Source organism: Natator depressus, chromosome 1 (assembly GCF_965152275.1).
Source record: "Natator depressus isolate rNatDep1 chromosome 1, rNatDep2.hap1, whole genome shotgun sequence".
Lineage (NCBI taxonomy): Eukaryota > Metazoa > Chordata > Testudines > Cheloniidae > Natator > Natator depressus.
Genome location: NC_134234.1, coordinates 225,846,795 through 225,872,668, shown reverse-complemented (window position 1 = coordinate 225,872,668; position 25,874 = coordinate 225,846,795). Strand labels below are relative to the sequence as shown.

Below are 25,874 nucleotides of genomic sequence, written 5' to 3'. Positions count from 1 at the left end.
CTCTTGATCTCTTCTGTTGAAGATGTTCTACTTTGTATAAATAATTAAATGCCCCAGAGAGAGAGATTGACACTATAGACTGGTGGGATACAGCCAAAAGTGTCAGTCACTTGGGACATGGGAAACCCCAGTTAAGTCTCTGCTCCAAATTCAGCAGGGTGGAGATTTAGAAACAGGTCTCCCACATCCCAGGTGAGTGTCCAACCACTGGGCTATTGGCTACAAAGGGTAGGTGGCCTTTCTCACTCTCTGTCTCTCTTGTTCCCTTTCTCATGAAAAACGAGGCCGGGGGGTGGGGGCTGACCTGGCTTAGGTGTTAATCGTTGTGAATCCCAAATGGAGATAGATGCCTAGCTATCTTTGGGGCCGGGGCTTAAGCCCAGTTTATATGTATACAATTAGCTAGAGATCTTGAGGGACATCTAACAGCTTCACATGACTGTTTCTGAAAATTAGAGATGCTAGCTTAAGGGAAGAGGTTTGCTCAGAGTTTGAGGGCCAAGGACCACATCAAATAGGAGGCATAGGACAATCACAGGGGACATAACTAAAACTTGGTGAACGGTGAGTTTTGGTTAATTGGAGTTGTCTGAAATTACAGGCACAGGCATGCCCATAAGTAAAGATCACTCAAACATTTCCCCTCCAAAGGGCTAGTTTCAGATGTCCGTCGCTTTGTCAGTCTCCTGTACCTTTCCCAAAGAAATTTTGCATTGTGTAGATTCAGCCCACACACCCTATTTTCTTAAAGAAAAAAGACAGTGGGTGGGAATAATCTTGTGAAAACTTGACATATGTGATGGATTTCAGAAAACCAAATAACCAAACCAAGTCCATAATTTAATTGTCAAAAGTGTGTCCCTTTTGGCTGCTGCTGACACAGCACTCCAAGTGTATCCCTCTTCTCTTGAACAGAAACTTTTGGGAAAAAGAATTCAGCTGGTCTTTTGAAAACCTCACAAAATTCTTGCAGCATATTAAAAGAGAAGTAAAACTTTTCATAAACCTATGGAGCATAATTAAGTACATTTTCAGCACTACAGGGGCAAGCTAATATAGAACCTCTGCATTCTCCCATTGAAGTTAACAAGCGCTTTGCTAGACAGACTTTAGCCTGTTTTCTCGATTATGGTGAGTTAAAATACTATTCATACAGTTTTGTAACAGTAATAACTCTCATATGGGTATGTGGGTTATAGTTGACTACAAGCTCAAAAGTTCTCTCTATTGAAAGAATCACAGAGCACCAACTGGATATCCTTAGCAAAAGCCTTAACTTTTTTTTAAACACAGAAAAGAGATCCGATGATGTGAGTGATCTAAATTGTAATGTAACCAGGTTAGAGACCAGCATTCATTTGTCTAACAATTCTCAAGTTACTCTTCTGCAGACTAATTAAAACAGATGCAAGCTAGAACATTAGTCGTAACAGTGTGTAATCTGTAGTTATCATGCCCTTCTAGTCCACAGGAACAGAACAGACACATTCAGGTCTTGTGTAAGCACGTGTACAGCTCATCACATCAAGTTTGAATTTAGCTTATGTAGTCTACCTTAAGGGTCATGTACATACATTTTGAAACTAATTCACCATTTAAATAGTTGAGTTAATGAATAATGCAAAGTTGCTCCTTCAGGGACCTGAACCAAAGTTCATAGAAGTCAATAGGAATCTTTTGTCTTCAAGAGGTTTTGGATGAAGCCTCAAGAGAGCAGAGATATTTATTGGAGCCAGATTCTGCCACTTACTCATGTTGGGTAATACCTTACTCCGTGAACAGTGCCATATTCAAAATATATTGGATGAGGTACTATGTCCAGTATTGTATCCTCCCAAGCTAATTTTCTCAGGTAGGAGTAGATTAAGTTCAGGATCATTTATATTGATCACAGGGGTTTCCCCCCAAATTTTCACCCAGTCAGTTTGAGAAAGGAATTCTTGTATTACTTTTTAGGTTATGGTGTAAATTATTACTCAGGATGAATAAGGCTGGCAGAATCTGGCTGCAAGTAATAACCCACAAGCTAGGAAGCATTTAAACAATAGGCTCTGAAGGAGATGCTAGATATATACTTTGTGTGCCCTTTGCATGTGTATATGTGCATGCACACATTTATAGTTTATGATTTTGATCTCTGATCTTACAGTGAGACCAGAGGAAATGTATGTATTGAACACAGTACTATACATACCAAGAATCACTAATCTTAGCTCTGATTAATCCCTTGCAATAAAAGTATACTCTACTTAACATCTAATCTTGCAGACCCCATGTAGGCAAAACTTCCATTCACTTCTGTTTGCAGAAGGGTTGCAGGATCTTAGGAACAGTTATGGCTGCTTTATCAGGACACCTCCCAGGGAGCTGATTTAGCCTAATGACAGTAGCCTAGATTACCCCCTTGATTACATAAAGTGGTGGGAACTAAAGTAGCGGCAATTCTGTTATAATGCCTCAAAAACTGTCAGAGGAAAGAGAGCTGAGCCAGACTGGCATCATTACCTCTTTCACTGAACCTCTATGCTGCACAAAAAACCCATGCAGTCAGGGTTTGTGGCTAGGAGAAGTGAATATAGGAACTGCCCAGTCAGAGGCATGAAGCCAGGGAACAGACATGTTACAGGTAATGAACTCCAACAAACCTGTGGCATTTCATATTAAATTCCCAGAAGACAAAGGTCCGAATTCTCTCCTGGGTATAAATTGGCACAGCGCCACTGATTTCACTGGAGCTGTGCGAATTTACACCAAGCACAGAATTTGGCCCTTAATGTTTTAACATTAGAGCTGGGTGACATTTTTTCAGTGAATAGATTTCTTTTTGCATCAAAAATGCATTTTCCGATACTCCGAAACTATTCATGTATTAACTAATAGTTTCAGTTGGGGAAAAAATTTCAAAGTCAAAAAATTTTGTTTCAAAATATTTTCTTTTGACTTTTCATTTTGAAACAGTGTTTCGAATTCAAATTTGGCCAACTTTTTTTAAAATAGTGAAAACACCGGAAAATGGCTGAATTGAAATGAAAAACTGAAAAAATATTTGTTTAGAGTTGACTGAAGCATTTTGGTCAGCTTCAAACACATCAAAAAAACGAAAAATTTCCCTTTGAGTCAACCTGAAATGTTTCTTTTTTGATCTTTTGATTTGATGAAAATGTTTGAAAACATTGGTTTTCATTGGTCAAACTAGATTTTTTTTCTGTTCCACCCCTAAACTGAAAAATCCATTATTCACTGAGCTATGATTAACACTTTGTGACTTTCTGCTCAGCATTGGGGAGAGCGTTAATTGGTGACTAGGGAGGAGTATAAAAATAGTGCTCAACAATGCAGGGATGTAATCAGGAAGCCCAAAGCACAAATGGAGTTGCAACTAGCAAGGGATGTGAAGGGTAACAAGAAGGGTTTCTACAGGTATGTTAGCAACAAGAAGAAGGTCAGGGAAAGTGTGGGCCCCTTACTGAATGGGGGAGGCAACCTAGTGACAGATGATGTGGAAAAAGCTGAAGTACTCAATGCTTTTTTTCCCGCGGTCTTCACAGACAAGATCAGCTCCCAGACTGCTGCACTGGATGCAAGTTTTGAGGTCACTGCTTTACAGAACTCTCACTCTAGTTTTCCCATTCATTCCAATATAATAGAGATATAAAAGGACTAGATTCAGACCAAAATTAAGTTCAAACCCTCTCAAAGCTCTAAAATAGTAGCATACGAAGGCTAAGGGAACAAGGTGCCCAGCTCCCAATGAAATTCAGACCTCATTCTCTTAGGCTCTTTTGAAAACCACAGCCTAGGCCTACTTTCCCAACAAAGCCTACATTGTTTGTACTTTTACTGCATTTTTCTTATTGTCCTCAAGATACTGTATGCAAAAGCAAGAAAGCAAAACACAATGGGGTGGGGAGGAGGAATTAGATCCGTCTTCCCCTGTGTTTTTATGGCCACTGTAGTATCTGAGCACATCACATACATTAATGTTGTTTATACTCACAAAATCCTATATGAAGTAGCAAAGTGCTATAATTCTCATATTACAAGTGGGGAAACAGAGGCACAGAGAAACCAGAGGGAGAAACAGGGGCACAGAGAAATGACTTGTCCAAGGAAGTCACAAAGGAAGTTTGCTGAACTGAAACCCACTCTCCTGGGTCTGAGTCTAGTCTCTTAACCATCTACACCACCCCCCTGCTGTACATTAAATAAGTGGAGTCCCAAAACTTTGGACTAAAGCATGTTCCTTTTTAGCTATAGCCCTCTGGCATCATTGTAACTGAACCATTGTCACTGTTTTTAACCAATAATTAGGGTTTATATGCATACAATATAGCTGAATAAGAGTAATAAAATATATTTAGGTATCATTTTCTCTGGTATCTTGTACTCACAATTACACGGGGCCATTTGCAGTAACATCAATCCAAATCTGACCACATATATAACCCCACTGATGTTAGCATTGAAGTACTCAATGCTTTTTTTGCCTCGGTCTTCACAGACAAGATCAGCTCCCAGGCTGCTGCACTGGGCAGCACAGCATGGGGAGGAGGTGAGCAGCCCTTGGTGGTGAAAGAACAGGCTAAGGACTATTTAGAAAAGGTGGACATGCACAAGTCCATTGAACTGGATGCAATGCAGCCAAGGGTGCTGAGGGAGTTGGCTGATATGATTGCAGAGCCATTGGCCATTATCTTTGAAAACTCATGGCGATTGGGGTGGGTGGGGAGTCCTGGATAATTGGAAAAAAGCAAATATAGTGCCCATCTTTAAAAAATGGAAGATGAACAATCTGGCGAACTACAGAGCGGTCAGCCTAACCTCAGTCCCCAAAAAATCATGGAGCAAGTCCTTCAGGAATCCATTTTGAAGCACTTGGAGGAGAGGTAGGTGATCAGGAAAGGTTAACATGGATTCACCAAGGGCAAGTCATGCCTGACCAACCTGATTGCCTTCTATGGTGAGATAACTGGCTTTGTAGATATGGGGAAAGCACTGGACATGATATACCTTGACTTTAGCAAGCTTTTGATACAGTCTTCCACAGTATTCTTGCCAGCATGTTAAAGAGTATGGATTGGATGAATGGACTATAAGATGGATAGAAAGCTGGCTAGATGGTCAGGCTAAACGGATAGTGATCAATGGCTCGATGTCTAGTTGGCGGCCGGAATCAAGCGGAGTGTGCCCCAAGGGTTGGTTCTGGGGCCGGTTTTGTTCAACATCTTCATTAATGAGCTGGATGATGGAATGGATTGCACCCTCAGCAAGTTCGCGGGCTTTGGGTCAGGCTCTCTATATAGACTAGAAGGCAAAGCTGCACTAAAAAGTACTGAAGTTTCACATGGATGGAGGAAGCAGTGATTCAGGATTCTCCTTCCCTTTCTACATAGCTGTCATTATTCTTTCCACAAAAAATGTACATGGCTGAAGCAGAAGTGGTGGGGATTGGGAGGAAGAGCTGGAGAATTACAGCTATAAAGCAAGATGTTTCCTTTTTTTCCTACATGGATTAATACCACATCAAAAAGAAAGGGTAGGGTGGGGAGGGGTAGGGTGGGAGGAGATTCATTAATGCAGTTTAACTACCCCTCCATGATCAAACCACCTGGGTGGGAACTGGCTGTGTTATTTTTGCCTGGGAGAACCCATCTGAGTGCCTGACCAGGAAGTCTCAAGATTGTGGCCAGAGTTGCTCATAAATCTCTAGCTTCCACTCCTTTTCCTGACCCTGATCAATCCCTTCACAGTCCTGATAGTCCAGTAGGTTGCAAAGAGGGGAAGACTGGCTCAGCTGCAGCAATGCTAAAGTCATGGTCCTGGGATTTCTATTTTTTAATTCTCCTTCTACTGTGCATGATTTTACACATGTACGGTACAATTCACCCCTGTGCAGATGTGCAGCACAAACCTCATGCACCACTGAATCCCACTCCAAACCTGAAAATAGGACTTCAGTGGCACATGGCCCTTTTGCTGGTTCTTGGCACAAGGTGAATTTCACCCATAAGGAATATGGAAGTAAAACGTTCCCTGGCAAAGCTGAATGATTTGTTAATTATTATTGTTAGATATATAAATAGTGGTGCTTATCAAAGGCTCTAGCCACCACTCCTATAAGGTATGAAAACAAAATTAGATTGCCAACGGGGACCCCAAATTATCCTCTCTCCCATATGCTATCCATTTCTCTCTTTAGAGTACTGTTCATAAATAAATTGCCTAAGTAATCCAAAATAGATTAAACAAATTTGAAGTTGGCGACATGAATAAACAACCCATGAATGAACCCCAAAAAATGCTTTGCAAGTTTATCTCTAAAGGTGTAACAAACTTGGTGGTAGTGAACAGTTTTTGGTGTATCACTTTTGTAAAAATATAAGGCTAAATTCTGTCATGCATCCAAGGCCCAGACTATGGACAGTTTTTATACTTGTATAGCTGTTTTGGTTAGAGAGGTGATTTTTTTTTTAAACTGAGACATCTAGTGTGGATGCTCTTATACCAGTATTAAGGTGCCTTATACTGGCATAGCTTATTCCTCTTCCCATTTGGGAATAAGCTATACTGATATAAAGCACCTTACATACTGATATAACTGAGACCACACTAGAGGTATTGCACTGTTTTAGCTAGATTGGCATAGTCAGTGGTACAACTTTTGTGTGTAGACAAAATCCAAGACCCTCTCAGTACAGTAGTGTGAGGGGGCTATTAAGGAGGCATAACTAGCTCTCTGATTGTGCTGGCCCTGGCACCACTGAAAGTTAAAATAGCCTAATTTATGACAGGAGAATATAATCTCAAAGGGACCTACAACCCTGCCCCGGCTCCCATAGAAGTCAATGGCAAAACTCCCATTGACTTCAGTGGTGCGTGTTCAAGACCTAAGAATCATACCCTAGCTGAAAACTGGTGCAATGGCACTCCCTACCACTCCTTCTGAAGCTGAAACCTTCCCTCCCCTGACATTGCCCCTAAGCCAGGATGAGGGGGGCAGTTGTCTTAGGAGCTGGCTCTCAGTTGAGAGCTCCACCCTCCATCAGGGGAATTCAGCCACGGTGAGAATTCTTGAGTAGTGCAAAGGAGCGAGTCTGGACCTGGAAATCTTGCCCCCACAGCATGGGCAGTCCATAATTCAGGATCTACTTACTACCTTGTCAGTTTTTCTGCAAAAGTTCTTATTTTCTATCTTTAACAACAGGCCACAGAGCTGCTTTTAAAAAGAGAATGTGAAAAGAGATCTCAAACAGCAGACAAGGTGATTAAACAACCAAGTGCATTTTGCTGATCAAGCTCCGTGATTGCAAGTCATTAATATGCAAAACATGCACAAATTCAAAATAGCAGTTATCCATGTAAAACATTTGGGATGGTCTGAAAAATGTCAACTTGCCTTTCTCTTGCCATCACTTGTTGGGGTTTTCAGATACACATTTAAACACGGTTTTGTCCAATTTTGGGCGGAGAAACAGCCTATTTGCTTATAAAATTTACACACATGCTCTTAGGAATTTATATAATGGGCACAGAAGCAATAGAAGCAAAGGTAAACATCCCCTTCATGAGAAGTAGACTTGTACAGAAGAGCTTCTAGGAACGTTTCTGTGTATGTACAATTATTCTAATTGCTTCCATCATTAAATATATCTTACATTATGTGATTAGACTAGGAATAATTTGGTAAAGAGTACTTTATAACTCATTTACTTACTTATGCATATATCCATCTGCATTCCCCGTTAGGTTCATCTGCATAACAGTCTGAAATTCTGTCTCATTGCAGCAGTATTTAAAAACCGTGTTGTTATGGTGACAGCAGAAGATGTAAGATTTATTGTCAGAAAGACGTGGACAGTGAAAACCAAAGTGGTAGCGGCCTTTGTAGTCTGTATATGGCTCACAGACACGAAAATGTGCAGACAATGCTGTAAAACAAAGATTGATATTGTCTTTGTGAGTCATATGTGTTAGTTGCATGTCACATCCATTCTCATTTTTCAATTATCTTAAATAATTTTCCCCCTGGCTTCTGAGAAACAGTAATCATGTATTTCAGGCGTGTCAACCTCATAATATTTGATACGACTATTGAAAGCAAGAAAAGCATTTTTGTGATATTTTCAATTTTGAGTTACTATGTTTCTGACTTTTTTTAAATTTTAATTCATTTATTTTTTAAACAGAAGAGACGAAGTGCTGTCCATAACTATCACAATTTTGAACGGCAAGGAACACTAAAATATTTAAGTACATATCTTCAACTATGCAGTTTTAAAACTATGGGATATCAGCAAAGATCTAGAAAAGTTAGTTTAAGATTTTTCTGTGATGATTTTACTATCAGAAAAGAAAAAACATACATGCAAACTGAAATAAGAGTCCAAAGGCACATGATTTACAATGGCTGTTATTAATGTGTCAGAAACATCTGCTCTACTGTAAAGGTCATTATTTTGATAGGCATTGATCTTCCAAAAATAATAATTAAAAGATATGACCATGCTAACAGACCTGAACAACTGTGAGTATACAATATCTAGAACAATAACAATGGAAACACAATTACTGTTCAGATCTTAATTTTTTTTAAATTAAATCCTCATGTATGGCAGGTATTATGTCTTTTAAATCATTTTGCAGGTTTTTTGTTACACTGTTTTTTCTGGTCAATTCTCTTGAAAGAAATAAATCATCTCTGTATATTTCCCCAGAATTTGGGCTCTAGGCTAATTGTTGTGTGGTGGTTAGTATGCCTTGTAGGAGTTTGAGGTCTGTTGCTAACCCCAGCTCTCACACTTTGGCACTACTTTAATTTATTTAGGGGTTATATTATGGTAGTGCCTTGAAGCCACATCTCAGATTACACACACAGTCTCTGCCCTTGGAAGACCTTACAGTCTAAATATAGACAACAGACAAAACGTGGGAGAAATGATGTATTTTTACTCTGATTTTACAGAACTGAGACAGACACACTATGGACTGCTGTACACCCAAAGTTGCACCAATAAATTAAGGTGTTATTTTAAACTGATTTAGTTAACTGGTGCAACTTTGAGCATGTACACTCATATTTTTATATTTGTTTGAAAATTGGGATAATGATTCTGACCTTTTTTGTTAAATCGCTTTGAGATCTTCTGTTAAAAAGCTCTATATAAGAGGTAGGTGGTGGTCTCATTATTACTTATTATTATTGTATCAGCTTACCAATATAGAGTGTACACACAAAGGTTTGCACCAGTTTAACTAAACTGGTATATATTTGGCTGTAGACAATGCCTGAGTGAACTAGGTGCCAATGGAAATTAAAGAGAAATGAGTGCATTTCAATCCTGGCATTACTCCTTTGCTATCATCTACTGAGAGGAAGACTATGCCATCTTTTGATTAAGGCCACAGCCATTGAACTCAGAGGTTCTGAGGAGAGCTGATCGAAAAACAAAATTTCCATCCTGTGGAAAATGCAAATACTTTGACATCTATTTTCATCCTGAATCAGGGTGAATATCTGAAATATCAAAACTTTTCATGGAATTGAAAGTTCAGGAAAATTTCAGTTAGAAAAATGTAATTTAGACATTTCTAATCTAAGTGAAATGTTTTGATATTAGCTAACCAAAATGTTTCATTTTGGTTTGTTGAACTGAACTGAAACATTTAATTTCAGTTTACTTCAACATTAATCTGTATCCGACTGAGCAGCCATGGTGCTTCATAGGAACTGTAGTTTGAGTGTCTCATGCTCCCATTCTATATGGGATGGACTCCCCAGCTGGACTACATGTCCTGTGATGCACCACATTGATTCAACCAGAGAGAAGTTTACAGTGCATCATGGGGAAACTTAGTCCAGCCAGGGAACTTGGCCCACGAGAAGATTGGGGGCACAAGGCACCCAAACTACAACTCCCATAAGACATTACAGCAGCTCAAGCAGACATAGATTAATGACTAACTGAAATGTTTTGATTTGGGTTGACTTGAGATGAAATATTCCACTTAAACCTTCCTGAGAGAAAATTGAAAAATGTTTCCCACAGAAAATTTCATTTTGGCAGAAACTGCATCTTCTGTCAAGAAAACATTGATGGAAAATTTCTGAACAACTTTAGTTCTGAGTTCTGTACCCAGATCTGCCATTGACTTCCTTTGTGACCATGGGCTACAGTTTCCAACATCTGTCCCTAAAGTTAGGCTTCTAAATCCATACCTAGGCACTTCAGTAAGTACCTGATTTGTGGGGCTGTTCCTGCAGACACCCATCCCTCAAAAATGCAGAGATACATACTAACAAATTTAACATTTATCCAACTGTTTTTAACATTTAGGAACCCAAGAAGTGCTGAACTTAATCAGCTCTGTGATCTATCTAATCCTATATCCTTTCTTTGGCAGTGTCTAGTTTCAAATGCTCCAAAAATGAAGATGCAAGAAATGTCATCATGGAAAATAATGGCATAACCTCCAGAAAAGTGAAGTTACTTCCTAGCTCCCATCAGATACTGTTTGGCTTATGTGCTTAAAGCAGAAATTTTTAATGTATATATTTTGTCCTATCTAATATGTAACTCTGAATGTTATCACTATCCATATACATATGTCTGATCTTTTTTCTTTCAAACCTACTGAGCTCTTACCCTGAATAATATCTTATGACAATGAGTTCCACAAATTAATTTATATGTAATTGTGTATGTGTAAAAAAAAATTTCTCATCAATTTTACATTTGTCACTTTTCAGTTTTATTGTTCTCCTTGTCCCATAGGAGGACCCAATTTACCTTCTCTTACCTTATTTCCACCTACCTACCCCCGTGGTTTTATTGAAATGTTTAAGTTACCTCTTGCAGAGATGAAAGGTATAACATACTTTTTCTGAAGTGAAGTAGCATATGTAAAACTCTACCCCACATTTGAAATTTACTACCAATAATGTGAGGAGGCTATATCCTCCTATCTCTGTGCATGCACATTTCTAGGGCAGAATAGACTATCAGGCTTTGAATGATTGATTTATGCTTGTCTTTCAGGGTTTACTTGCAATATGTTCAGAAAAATAAGCAGCCAATGTAACTAAAATGTCTGAATACGCAGTCCAATGTAATGCTGCTTTCATAGATTTTGTTAGCTAGCTCTGGAGAGTATTGCTATGAGTTTAGTACCAAGTTAGTGTAGAAGTCTTTTATTTTATTTGTTTTGAATACTGATGCTTTCAATCAGAGGCAGGTGCTCATTGTAACAAAATATATACCATTCACTTGATATCCTGTGATTGTTTAAACATAGACATGACCCCTTTCAAGTATAAAAGAAAATGATTGTGAAGTGCAAAAAAATTGCCAAGTTTTGTATGTTAATATGAAATTCACTACCATCCATAACTTCATCAATGAGTTTCAACCCATTATTTTGTAACAAAAGCATCATTCAGTTGAATTAAATCAAACTATATGCTTAGGAGTTAAAGCAGACAGGGCAGATATTCTTTGTAGCATGCATGCATGGCTCCCTTTATTGTGAGTTATTGGTACAGCCACATCGAACTAGTGAGTACCAAAAAGTCCTACCATTTTGTCTCTTCTTGCTCTCCATCACAGTCTTAATCGTCCCAGTTCAATCATATTGGTCAGAGGGTTGCCATTAGAGCTGGCCTACACAAATTCCATTTTTGTGGAAAATGTCAAGGTTTCTGAATTTGTTTTCATTCCACATTAGAATGAAACCAAGACCTTTCAAAATTTTCATAAAAATAACAAAGTCCCTGTCCCCCCTCCAAAGAGCCACTAGCCCAGTGCTTGAGTATCAGAAACCATGTTGGGGATGGTCAGGCTTAGTGGTCAGAGCTGTGGCAGTTGGGCCAGTGGTCGAAGCCAGGGTGGTCAGAGCTGGAATCAAGAATCAGAGCAGGATTGGAGCAAGAGCTAGGCTGGAGCAGGCTAAGGCTTATGGAGTCTGTTAGCACTATCGGGCAGGGATGAGTCTCAAGCCATGAAGTGACGCTGAGCAAACTGATCTGCTGTTTCTCCTTTGAGACTTATATACCTGCCCTGAGAGTCACCGGAGTGGCTTTGGCCTTGTGGATTGGCTGGAGCCTAGCACAGGAATAATTCATCAATAATGTGTGGCGTAATCAGTCTCTAGTTCAGGGATGACCCATCACCTCCCATTAGGGCACGCACCTGGGATACGGGAAAGCCAGGTTCAAGGGCCTGCTCTGCCTGACCACTGGGCTAACCACTAGGCCAAATCAGGCAGAGCAAAGCCTACAACCTGGGTCCTAGGAGAGTGCTCTAAGCAGTGGCTATTCTGGGGTGGGTCATTCTCTTCTGTCCTGGAGCTGAGAAACCTTTTGTTTCATCAAAACCATTATGTTTCAGCCAAAAGTTTCAATTTTGACAAACTGCCATTTTCTGACAAAAAAATGTTTGTTAAAAAATTCCTGACCCGCCCTAGTTGCAACGTTCCTATTCTGCTACTGCCTTTTCTAACAGAGCTCTAGCCTGCCGGTCCTCACCGTAGGCCCTCCTTTTCATTCTTATTTCCACCTACTCAGACACCTTTCTGCCTGCTGGCAGGGAGCTGCATCTCCTTTCCGAGGCCAGCCAACACAGCTGAAGCTGCTCAGTGCAGGTCTCTACTATTCTGGTTCTTCTACCAACCCCATCATCTTATTTGAGCTATCCAGCTGTTCCTCTACCCCACTGTTGCTGCTTCCCTGCCTGCCTGGCTCTCCAAAACAATGTCCCCAAAAGTGCTGCACTGTACATCTGGGACTTATCAGTTCATTGTCATCCCAGCCTTTGTTATCTGTGCCTTGTGGTTGTGATCAGACACTATGCTCTTAATGATTATTAGATATGATCTTCAAATATCCTTGTTTTTATACTTTCCAATTCTACTTTTTTCAAGTATGAAATTAGTATAATTGCAATAAAAAGCAGCATCCTGTAGTTCTTTCATTCAAATTATGTAAAGCCAGTCGTCTCCCTTTACAGAATCTGGGGCATACGGGACATACACTGTACATATATCTGAGTTGATTACATAGATAAACACAAGTTACCGTGTAATTACTATGGTTATCAGCAAAGTTACTATGGACCTTTGTTACTGTGATGCTGCTACAAAATTAACATGCCTCCATTGTTTTAGGAAACTTGCTGTTTATGTGAAAGGAGGCCAAGAAAACACTCTCAATTGTGTTAATGCTTTATAAAGGCTGGGGATAGAATTTTCAAAGGTACTTAACACTGGTTAACATCATTCCCAACGTAAAACTCTCACTGACTTCAGCAGGCATAGAGTTAGGCCAGCACCGAATGCTTCTGACAGTCCTACCTGGGGTACATAAATTAAAGCTGCCATTATCATTTTAAACATCTATCCTGCAGCATAGCGTCATGCACCCTATGTGCTAATAAGAAATGTCAAAAAAATAATAAAGGATCTATTACAGGATAAGGTATGCATGCATAAACAAATAAAATAAAATGCTAGAATAGTGCCTGGTATTTATCAATGATTTATAAAATATGCAGAAGTCCTATGTAAACAGGATCAAAGCAAACACATTTTTCTTTACAGACAGCATTTCACCTCTCCCCAAAGAGACAGTGTCAGGGCTGAAAAGCCTAAACATATTAAATTCAGACCTAACAGCTTTGTTTTGGTTCGAGGATAGATGTTTGTGTGACACATAAAAATGGCTCAGCTTTGTTTTGGTTTGAGGATAGATGTTTGTGTGACACATAAAAATGGCTCAGCTTTGTTTTGGTTTGAGGATAGATATTTATATGAACAGTCAAGGTATAACATTAACGTTGAAAAGTAAAATTCTCAAAAGCCAGTAAATATGAACATTATGGCTGATGGTGCAAACTTAACTCTATCCCCTGTGCATATGCATATGAAATAGTATTTATTACTATGATGACATGCTGTTTCTGAGATAGATGATGATATATTTTTTTCCTACAATATAGCTGGGCACGTGTAGTTGGGATAAGTTATGATCATGTAATTAAAGGTTATCAGCCTGCCTGAACAATGTGCAGAGTAAAGGTTCTAAATTCAACCCGATTTTGCCCACATTTCCTGCCTTTAGATTATTTGACTCTGCCGCTATCTGTGTAAACTTGAGTAAGTCATTCAACTTTGTGCTTCAGTTTCTCCACCTCTAAAATAGGGATACTAATGCTCCTCTAACTTCATCAAGCACATTAAGAAATATGAATGAAAATCATTATATAAAAGAGCTAGTTGTTATTATTCATCCTCAATTAATCCATTCCAAGTTTCAAATGTATCTGCTGTATTCCTCATGACAAAAGTGCAATTAGAGTATTTTAAAATGGGATGGATGTCGTTTTACTCCTTCATGGAACTAGGAAAAAAATTGATGGGATTCTGCTTAAACTTCCCGAGAATAAATCACCTTCAGACAGAATTACAAACATGGAAAATTTCAGAAAACTGGTGAGCTTCTGAAAGTTATGAGCCTGTGAAAAGTACTACTTCTAATTGGAACTCTTCTGTAAACTTAACTATAGCAGCAGAAGACTATGAACAGGCATAGCGTGAAGATAACATGATCCGTACACATAAACACACATCCTCTTTTGTCCAATGTGAAAATGCACATGATACAACCTTGCTTCCTAGGTCTGCTGTACGTGGATCATTTGGCAGAATTGTTTGATTTATATGGTGTGAATCCTTCATTTTAAGGAGCTGATAGCCTATTCAGAATTAAAATAGTAAAGAAAATGATTATTCAAGTTGAATGTCAAATGTTGAGTCTGCTTATCTTGTCTGTGTCCTATTAGTGTTCCTTTCCTAAATGAAATAGTATTGCTATTTTAGTATTCTTGTTTTAGCTTCCAGTCACCAAATGCACAGCTAAGTTTAAGTTGCACAGTGCTTTTGTTTCAACTCATAGCATTACCTATGGTACCATTAGTTTTGTAGGCACTTGGGTTTGATGAAGTTTTAACCCATTTATCCCCTCGCCCAGCTGACATAAAAATAAATTTCTGGAAGAAACATTACCTGCTGACAAGAGCAATAAGAACACAACCATCAGCACATTCAAGGACTGTTGACCACAACTTGTCATCGTTTTGTTTTCATTGATCCATTAGAGAATTACCTGTTTAATAAGATGCAATGTCATAGTTAGGTGTCAATATCATCTCACTTTATCTGCTTAAATCTGTACTTGCAAAATGGCTTTGCAACAGAGAAAATGGTTTAGAGCAGTAGTCTCCAACCTTTTTATGCCCAAGATCACTTTTTGAATCTAAGGGCAACCCAGGATCTACCCTGCCCCTTCCTCAAGGCACTGCCCTATTCACTCCATCTCCCCCCCACCCCCCGTTGCTAGCTCTCCCCCACCCTCACTCACTTTCACTGAGCTGGGGTAAGGGGTTGGTATTCGGGAGGGGGTGTGGGCTCTGGGTTGGGGCCGAGGGGTTTGCAGTGTGGGAGGGGGCTCTGGGCTGAGCCTGGGGCAGGGAGTTTGGATGTAGGAGGGGGCTCTGGGCTGGGGCAGTGTGTTGGGGTACAGGAGGGGATACACGGTGCTGGCTCTGGGAGGGGGGTCAGGGCTGGGGAAGATTGTTGGGATGCAGGAGGAAGTATGGGGTGTTGGCTCTGGGAGGGGGCTCAGGGATGGGGGTTGGGGTGCAGCCTCGTGCTGGGCAGCACTTACCTCTGGCAGCTCCCAGTCAGCAGCAGGTGCAGTGAGGCTAAGGCAGGCTCCCTGCCTACCCCAGCCCCACACTGCTCCCGGAAGAGACCAATGTGCCCCTGCGGCCCCTGGTTGGGAGGGGGCGCAGGAGGCATGTGGTTCCGTGCGCTGCCCCTCTCTGCAAGCACTGCCCCCACAGCTCTCTTGGCCAATGGGAGCTGTGGGGGTGGTGCTTGCAGGCAGGAGCAGCGCGCAGAGGGAGACCCCGGCTCCCCCTCCCTCAGGGCCATGGGGCTGGGCTGGCCACTTCTGGGAGCAGTGTGGGGCTGGGGTAAGCAGGGAGTCTGCTTTAGAGGCAGCCACGCTGCACCACCGGATATTGCGATCGACTCTAGGATCAACCAGTCGATCACGATCAAGCGGTTGGTGATCACTGGTTTAGAGTAATACAATGCGAAAACAAAACTGTCTTACTTCCACTGCAACCGTTGCATGGAAAAACACATTTCACATAAGAAATTTTAAAATATGCTATCCTTTTATTTAGCTATGTGTACATTAAACAGTGTGAGTTATGTATACCCTTTATATTCTATAGCACGAAGTAGAGGTGAGCCAAAGGGAGTGCTCGGTTGGCTATTCACACCAAACTTTGTAATGTAAGAGGCCATGTCTCAGGCAGTGGAATGCTCTCAGAAAACTGGGCTATTTCAGTATGTCTGGAAGAACTAGGGGAGTTAAAACAATTTAAAATAAATAGGGCTGTCGATCAGTTGCAGTTAACTCATGCGATTATCTCAAAAAATTAATCGTGATTAATCGCACTGTTAAACAATAGAATACCAATTGAAATTTATTAAATATTTTTGAATATTTTTCTACATTTTAAAATATATTGATTTCTATTACAACACAAAATACAAAATGTACAGTGCTCACTTTATATTATTATTTTTTATTACAAATATTTCCACTGTAAAAATGATAAACAAAAGAAATAGTATTTTTCAATTCACCTCGTACAAGTACTGTAGTGCAGTCTCTTTATTGTGAAAGTCTAACTTACAAATGTAGATTTTTCTGTTACATAACTGCACTCAAAAACAAAACAAGGTAAAACTTTAGAGCCTACAAGTCCACTCAGTCCTACTTCTTGTTCAGCCAATCGCTAAGACAGACAAGTTTGTTTACTTTTACGGGAAATAATGCTGCCTGCTTCTTATTTACATCACCTGAAAGTGAGAACAGGAGTTCGCATAGCACTTTTGTAGCCGGTGTTGCAAGATATTTATGTGCCAGATATGCTAAACATTTGTATGCCCCTTCATGCTTCGGCCACCATTCCAGAGGACACGCTTCCATGCTGATGATGCTCGTTAAAAAAACAGCGTGTTAATTAAATTTGTGACTGAACTCTTTGGGGGAGAATTGTTTATCTCCTGTTCTGTTTTACTCATATTCTATCATATGTTTCATGTTATAGCAGTCTTGGATGATGACCCAGTGCATGTTGTTCATTTTAAGAACACTTTCACAGCAGAACTGACAAAACACAAAGAAGGTACCAATGTGAGATTTCTAAAAATAGCTACAGCACTCCACCCAAGGTTTAAGAACCTGAAGTGCCGTCCAAAATCTGATCGGGATGGGTGTGGAGCATGCTTTTGGAAGTCTTAAAAGAGAAACACTCCAATGAGGAAACTACAAAACCCAAACCACCAAAAATATGAAAATCAAGCTGCTGGTGGCATCTGACTCAGATGATGAAAATGAACATACGTCGGTCTGCTGTGCTTTAGATTGTTATAGAGTAAAACCCGTCATCAGCATGGAGGCATGTCCTCTGGAATGGTGATTGAGGCATGAAGGGACATATGAATCTTTAGTGCGTCTGGGACGTAAATATTTTGTGACACTGGCTACAACAGTGCCATGCAAACTCCTGTTCTCACTTTCAGGTGACATTGTAAACAAGAAGCGAGCAACATTATCTCCTGCAAATTGTAACCAAACTTTTTCATCTGAGCGATTGGCTGAAGTAGGACTGCATGGACTTGTAGACTCTAAAGTTTTACATTGTTTTATTTTTTGAATACAGTTCTTTTTGTACATAATTCTACATTTGTAACTTCAACTTTCATGATAAAGAGATTGCACTACAGTACTTGTATTAGATGAATATATTTCTTTTGGTTTCTACTATGAAAATATTTGTAATAAAAATAAATATAAAGTGAGCACTGTACACTTTGTATTATGTGTTGTAGTTGAAATCAATATATTTGAAAATGTAGAAAACATCCAAAAATATTTAAATAAATGGTATTCTATTATTGTTTAAGAATGTGATTAATCGCATGATTAATCATGATTAATTTTTTTAATTCCTTAACTGCTCTAAAAATAAATCAATCATTTTTACTTTTAAATACTTACAAGCAACACCTAGGTTCATCCCATTAGAACAGTGGTTCTTAACTTTTTTTCATTTGCAGACCCCTAAACATTTTTGAATGGAGGTGCAGACTCCATTGGAAATTTTAGATACAGTCTGCGGACCCCCAGAGAACCACAGAGTACAGGTTGAAAACCAATGCATTAGAAGATGCAGTAGTTCACAAATTGGGTTAGATAACAGAGCCAGTCAGAAAAAAATTTACAAAATGTTTTTTATCAGAATTTGCTGATTTGTGGAAATTGAAATGTCCATCAACTCTGATGGAAGTCTGCTTGATTTCCTGCAAGCTCGTTCACCTACCCAGTTCCTCGGCAGTCCACCTGACAGCCGCCATAAAAAGGCTGCTTTAATTTATGTCCAAGGCTGGTCCAGCCCACACCAGCCCCAAGATTGGAGGAGTAAAAAGTTGTCTTAAATCCATGTTTGTTCTACCCCATCAGTTATGCTGAGCATTCTTTGACTGTTGTTGAGGATCTGCCCCAAAGTGAATTTTACCATTTATGTCAATGGGAGTAGACCCTATGCCTGGTACCTAGAGTGCTGCAGTACACCCTATCCTGTCTTCCATGGCAGTATATCTAAAGTTAGTACTACATTAGCTGTGACACCAAAGGGCATGAAGAGAAGAAATTCTTTTATTGCTTATTCACCAATGTTAGTAGCCTGGATAATAAACAAGAGGAACTGGAGTTGCTCAGTTGTGAGCATAAATTTTATCTAGCTGGTATTACTGGAACCGGATGGGATGATTGGCATGACTAGAATGTTAAAAATCAATGGGTTAAATCTATTTTGGAAGGATGGAGTGGAGAAAAGGAGAGAGGGGAATGGCACACTATGTCAAAAAAATTACTACTTATCACCGACAACTCAGAAGCAAATGTTCTCGAATGTGGATAGATAAATGTTCTAATAGATAAAGCACAAGATGGGGAAGTAGTTGGTGTCTTCTACAGACCACCAAATCTCTCTCTCACACGCTCACACGCAAAAGGTGAGTTCAACTTGAGTGACCTAAGGCTGATCAAGAGTTCTGTGGACTATTAATGTTGATTTTCAGTAAGTCTTGGAACACTGGGAAAGTTCCAGAGGACTGGAAAAAGGCTAATGTGCCAAGGGTAAGCAGGACGACCTGGGTAATTATAGGCCTTTCAGTCTGCCATCGATCCCAGGAAAGATAATAGAGTGGCTGATTCGGGACTCTATTGACAAAGAAAAAGGAAGGTAATAAAATTAAAGCCAATCAACGTGGGTTTATGGAAAATAAACCCTGTCAAACTAACTTGATTTTTTTATGAGATTACATATTTGGTTGATAAAGGTAACAGTGTTAATGTGATATACTTACAGTTCCGTAAGGTATTTGACTTGGTAACTCATGACATTTTGATTAAGAAACTAGAATGATACAAAATCAACTTATGGCACACATTAAATGGCTGGATCTCCAAATGTAATCAAACAAGGCATCATCATTGAGCAGCTGTGTTTTTAGTGTGGTCCAAAGGGGACCTGTTTTTGTTGGTATTCTATTTAACATTTTTATCAATGACCTAGAAGAAAAAAAAATCACAACTGATAAATTTTACAGATGAAATAAAGATTGAGGGAGTGGTAAATAATGAAGAGAGCAGGTCACTGATACAGAGGGATTTGGATCACTTGGCACCGCACCCCAACCCCTAGCTCTGAGCCCCCTGCTGGAGCCAGCATCCCATACTCCCTGCCCCAGCCCTGCCCCCCTTTCTGGAGCCAGCACCCCAAACCCCCTCCTGCACCCCAACACACTGCCCCAGCCCAGAGCCCTCTCCCTCACCCAAAATCCCTCCCAGAGCCTGCACCCCCTCGTGCACCCCAACCCCTGCCCCAGGCTCAGCCCAGAGCTCCATTCCACACTCCAAAACCTTCGGCCCCAGCCCAGAACCCACACCCCCTCCCCAACCCCGCCCCAATCTGGTGAAAGTGAGGGGGGGGGGCAGCGAACGCGGGGGAGGGCCTAGAGTGAGTGGGGCAGGGCAGATCCTGGGTTGCACTTAAATTCAAAAAGTGATCTTATGTATAAAAAGGTTGGAGACCACGGGATTAGATGGAATATATGGGCCAAAGATTTTAACATAACCCAGTCACTGTCTGACATTTAACAGTGTATACCAAACCCCAGACCTTAAGAGACCTCAGCATGCTTAGTACCATGGCACACACCTCATTAAACATCCGTTTTATTAAAGATAAAGAAAAGAAGGAAAAACCGTTCCATTTGAAATGTAAAGTATTACATAAGGCTTTTGTTTTAACAGCATCCCTTGATCCCTTTCCTTTTAGCTGGAGAGAGTTTTCAAAAAGCCCCCCACCCCTTTTTTGACAGTTTCTTAGATGGTATCAAAGACAGCAATAACTCTCGTTTTGGGGAAAAGAGAAGAAGTTAGTCATGATGAGCTGGAGCCATTGTTGTTAAAGTCTGATCCCATTTCATCTCAGGTGGTGTTTGGGTAGGAGTGGTGATGTCAGCTGGATCCCTGTCTCTGGCCTGCTCTGGTCAGTACATCCCTCAGGATCAGGAGGACTAAGGCTTGGGGTCCCAAGAAATGGTAGGGATGGCAGCAATGATGGTGAAGCTTGCTCCAGTAACCTCCATACTGTTCTTTTTTCTTTCCCCGCCAAAGTCTCTTTCTTTAAGGACCCACAAAGAGCATAGTGAGTGGAATAGCCCATCCCCTCATTATTTTGTCCATCAATTAGGCCTAGTTGCCGACACACCTATTTTGGTTCACTGATTTCCTGAGCCATATTTCATGTTTACCAAGCGTGATCTTAACACAGTCCTTGAGTTATATCAGAAGCCTTTGTGTTTAGACTAATTCAGTCTTTTTGTCTCCTTTTTATGTCTTTTCCCATCAACATGTGTTATTATAGTTATTGTGACATTTTATGAACTTTCACATACTTTTTACAGTTGAGCTCACAATTAAAGTGAATTGATAGGCCCAATTATTAGTCTTCTTATCTTAAGAAAGATCAAGAAAGATAAGGTTAAAGGGTGCCTTGATCAAAGTAGATACAAAGGAAACAGAAATTTGAGAATAGAGGGCTTTTCAGACTAGCCGAGAGTGGTAGAACAAGACCCAGTGGCTTGAAGTTGAAATTAAACCAATTCAGACTAGAAACATTTTTAACAGTGAGGGTAATTAATCACTGGAATAATTTACCAAAGGTTTTGATGGATTCTCAGTCACTGGCAATTTTAAAATCAAAATTGTATGTTTTTTTCCTAAAAGAGACGCTCTAGTTCAAACAGTAATCAATTCAGGGAAGTCCTATCGCCTGTGTTATACAAGTCAGGCTAGATGATTACAACGGTCTCTTCTGGATTTATAATCTATCAATCTATGAATCAATATTACCAATTAGTATCCTTGTGGCACTCTATACCTCAGAGTAGCACCCTGGAACCCCATATTCACCACAGTCATATAAATTATGATATGTTTTGTACAAAGTGTACCTTGTGAAGTATCATTTTAAAAGTCTTGATCAGTTGAACATTAATATCCTGTTGGATTGTATCATTATATGTGAAGTTATGAAGTATTGCTATATGTGTTACTGAAATATGTTGTGAGTTTGGGAAACACCCACAGCTAGCCTTTCGGTTGCAACAAAGGAGAGCCAGACAGGCGTTGATGGCCCATCAAAAAGAATCCACTCTCCCAGAGAGTGCAGGTCAGTAATGGAGACTGCCTGGCCCCCAGGTCACAGAGGGGATCTTTCTAGCAACTGGAAGAAAGTATAAAAAGAGAGACAGTGTCATGATCACATGATCTCTCTCCCCCCTCCCTCCATCTCAACACCTGGATGATCATCTGGACTACAAAGACTTGGAAAGAGAGAGATCCCAGGCTAGAAGGGTGTTCAGTCTGAGCACTGAAAACTGTAAGCTACCTGTAACATCCAGTGGGGTGAGAGACTATTTGATTCAAATCTTGCTTAGTCTGTTAAAGTTAGAATTTAGAATTTAAACTGCAAATTTATTTTGGTTTCTTAGGTAACCAACTTTAATTTCTGCTACTTAATAATCACCTAAATCTAGCTTTCTGAAGTTAATACATTTGTTTTATATTTTACCTAAAACAGTGTGGTTTTGGTTGAAATGCTTGTGGAAATCTCAGCTCAGGTCACATCTAACAAGGGCACATCTACTACCCTATTGTCAGAATGGTGAACTTATTCATGAGCTTACACTGTCCAAGGGAACCTTGAGCAGTGTGAAAACGGTGTATTTCTGGGGTGCAAGGCTGGGGATTGGGGGGATTGGTATCTCTCTGTATGATTCATGAGTGGCTCAGGGAGCAGTCATGTAATACAGCTGGTGTGGGGCTCCACATGTTGATGGCTGAGTGATCACAGTGCCTGGTGGGGTGTTGCTGCTTGTCACTGGCATAGGTTTGTGAGAGAGAGCCCAGGCAAGAGAGTTAAGGATGCACAGTGATCCCACAGTTCCAGGTTGTACCTAGGGATCCCCATCACAATCATAAGTCTTAATTTTTTCCTTAAACACCTGCTCCTGGAATCAAAAACCAGAAGACAAGTAAAAAGAAACCCAAATGTTTCACTTTTTTAAAAATTTAAAAATTGCATGATTTTTTTAGGCCTGACTCGTGATTTTTGAACACTTGGGGCTGGCAGTACTGCATTAGTACTAGATACTGGTGTCTGGATGCCACAGTGATAGGTGTGTGAAAAATGCCAAAGACAGATAAACAGATGCTAGTAGTACAGACTAGTACTATACGTCGAAGGCCAAGCATATGAAGGAATCAGGGTTTTTTGCTTAAAAAAAAAAAAACAGGAAACTGCATCTATTATATAACCCCTGATTGCAAAATAAAGGGAACATTTCTGACCTCTTCTTGCTTCTCCCTTTGTGCCTGCTGTTCTCTGTTGCTGGGTGAAACAGTCAGATTCAGTGCTGTGTAGCTCAGGATGCTCCCTGAGCTATTTGGACAGAGCAGCAGGTAGAATAAGTGAATCAAGAAGAGGTGAAATATTTCCTAAGATTTGGCCACAAAAGTGAAGTTGGAGATAGGAATGTTATAAATTGCAAGGCAGTAGCTGGAGAATATTATTATTGTTAATAGTTAGACTAGACAGTTGGGGGATTTAAAATGAGTTTGGAGTATTAAGCTTGGAGGGATGACGAAAGCATTGTTTTATCAGTGTAAGCAGCTTGTCGCAAGTCCAGTGGGTGGGGCATAGGACTGGGTGGGAGCCAAGAGACTGGGGGGTTCTTTTCCAAGCCCAGCCAATCAATGACCTTCTGCATAGCCTTGGGCAAGATGTTTCTCCCCTCTATGGTTCAGGTTACGGAAATAATGGTACTCGCTCATCTTTGTAAAGTGGTTGAGATCCTTTGATGAAAAAGTATTGTGTTAGTATTTTCACTGGTGAAAATGCAACTCAGAGAGATTAGGGAAAAAAGAGAATTCCAGAGGAGGGTCCTGTGATGTTGTTGCTAATGAGCAGAGCAGATGTATAAGTGAGAAATAATGGGAAGGCAGCTTTTCATTTTCACTGGCTGAGAGCTTCTGGTTGCACTGTAATCTGAACTCATTGGCCTATAGCCCCACTCTGCTCACGATGGACCCTGGATGCCATAGTGTTTGAAATTGTAAGCTCAATGTTCTATGTTTTATTGTTTAATTGATGGAATATGTCAGCAGGCTTTAGTCACATGAGTTGGTGCATTTTGGCTCTCCCTGTGCTATTGTGTACACAGCTTTGGTTGCCTATGCACCCTGTCTGCCTGCTTATCTAGGAGTCTTGTGAGTCATTGGAAAGAAAGACATCGCCAAAAGAAAGAACTGCTTCATGTGACAAGCAGCCTTGATGTAAAAACACATAAGCACCTCAGAGTACAGGAAGGAAAGATATTGCATCTTTAAACATAGTTAGATAAATATAAGTTATACTTGTTTTTTTTTTAAAGTGAAAAATGTAAGACCAAGACAACCATGAGGATTCAGTAGAAGAATTTACAAAATATAACGACAGTATCAAACAAGTTCAGGTCACCACCACGTCTGGATACTTTACTCATCTTAAAAGCATATTATATGACAGTGTATGGATAGCACCTTAACATTAATTTGCACAAAAAGAAAAGGAGTACTTGTGGCACCTTAGAGACTAACAAATTTATTAGAGCATAAGCTTTCGTGACAGCTCATGAAAGCTTATGCTCTAATAAATTTGTTAGTCTCTAAGGTGCCACAAGTACAAGTACTCCTTTTCTTCTTATGGATACAGACTAACACGGCTGCTACTCTGAAACCATTGATTTGCACGTTACTGTTGGCTAATATTTGTACTGTTATTATCCAGAGGCCATATTAGGGATGAGGGTCTTATTGTGTTAGGCCTGGCCTGCTCATGTGGTAGTAGGATTAGAGGTAATAGTAAAATAAAATAAAATAAATAAATCAATTAATAATTAATAAAAAATAAATAACAAACAACAACAATAATAATAAAGATAGTCCCTGCCCCAAAGAGATTACAGTTTTAGGCCTTATCTGCAGAGAGAGGATTTTGCTGCAAAATCCTCTAGTGTTGTAATTGACATAAAAGTGCTCAGATCTGCATAGCTTATGCTGGTTCTCCTGACCACTGTCAGTATAGCTACACCTACACTAGGGCTTTTACAAGCATAAATGGTGCCAGTAGAAAATACCCCACACATCTAACTGACATAGCTATGCCAGTAATACTAGTGATATATTAACTGTGGTGGCTTATCGACCAAAATTTGTAGTGCAGACATGGCCTTAATCTTGTAAATAACGCTCTCATTTCCTTTTCCTATTTAATAAATCTTCATATAGTTTATTATAGGATTTGCTACAAGCATTATCCTTGGTGTGCGATCTAAGGTGTAACTGACCTGGAGTAAGTGACTGGTCCTTTGGGACTAGGAGTAACCTGACTATTGCTATGATTCTTGGTCATAAGGGCCATCAGTCACAGAGATACACTCATCTGGGCGGCAAGACAATCTGGAGTATCCAAAGGGACTGGCTGTGATTCCATTTAAGGCTGTTAAGGTGCCTTAGGAGTTTGTACTCGGTGCAGTTGGTTGGTGAAATCTGCATTTAGAACGCATGATCAATTTGGGGTTTGTGCCCTGGTTTTTTAACAGTCTGCCCTGAGGTTGGTACTTGCACTCTTGTGCCACTGTTAGGAACATCATAGTCACATCCATCTGTTACAAGTTATTGTTGTCAATAACAATGGCTAGAGACAGCTTTTAAAGTAGACTTCCACAGGAAGGGGAGCTGTGAGGGAGCACTGCCAGTTCATGCCAGGGACAGGAAAGGAAGATCCCCTCAGCCTTTAGAAGAAGTGGGGAAGCTATGTTTCCACTCAGAGCCCCCTTTTGTGCTAGCCCAAGTTATTGATCAATATGTCAGATATCTAAAGAAGGTAACCTGGCTTTTGACTGGCTAAACAGCTGCAATAATCTTAAAGAATATAAAAAGCTGATTTTAAGAAACTGATCAGCTGGAGTCCTAGAGCCTGCTTCCCTGCAGCCATACCATCTTATAGGTTTTTAAATTGAAAAGCTAAATTTGGAGCACAGTGAACTCTCTCAACATCAGCTCCTTATTAAAAATTAAGGGTTACAACTCTGCATGGCCAAGGGAAGCGCTACTGAAACCTTTGTCCACC

At 40.1% G+C, this 25,874-nt stretch overlaps 1 protein-coding gene across 4 annotated transcripts in view; it reads right to left on the bottom strand.

The window, feature by feature from the left end:
• Positions 1–25,874, bottom strand: part of SHISAL1 (shisa like 1) — a 280,550-nt gene that overhangs the window by 58,317 nt on the left and 196,359 nt on the right. For all 4 annotated transcript variants that reach the window (XM_074936639.1, XM_074936655.1, XM_074936635.1 and 1 more), the window contains 2 exons: positions 15,055–15,154; positions 7,715–7,928 (listed from right to left, as the gene is read on the bottom strand). In XM_074936639.1, coding sequence (XP_074792740.1) covers positions 7,715–7,928; positions 15,055–15,121 — 281 coding nt within the window. In that variant the 5' untranslated portion in view covers positions 15,122–15,154. The remainder of the gene's footprint in view (positions 1–7,714; positions 7,929–15,054; positions 15,155–25,874) is intronic.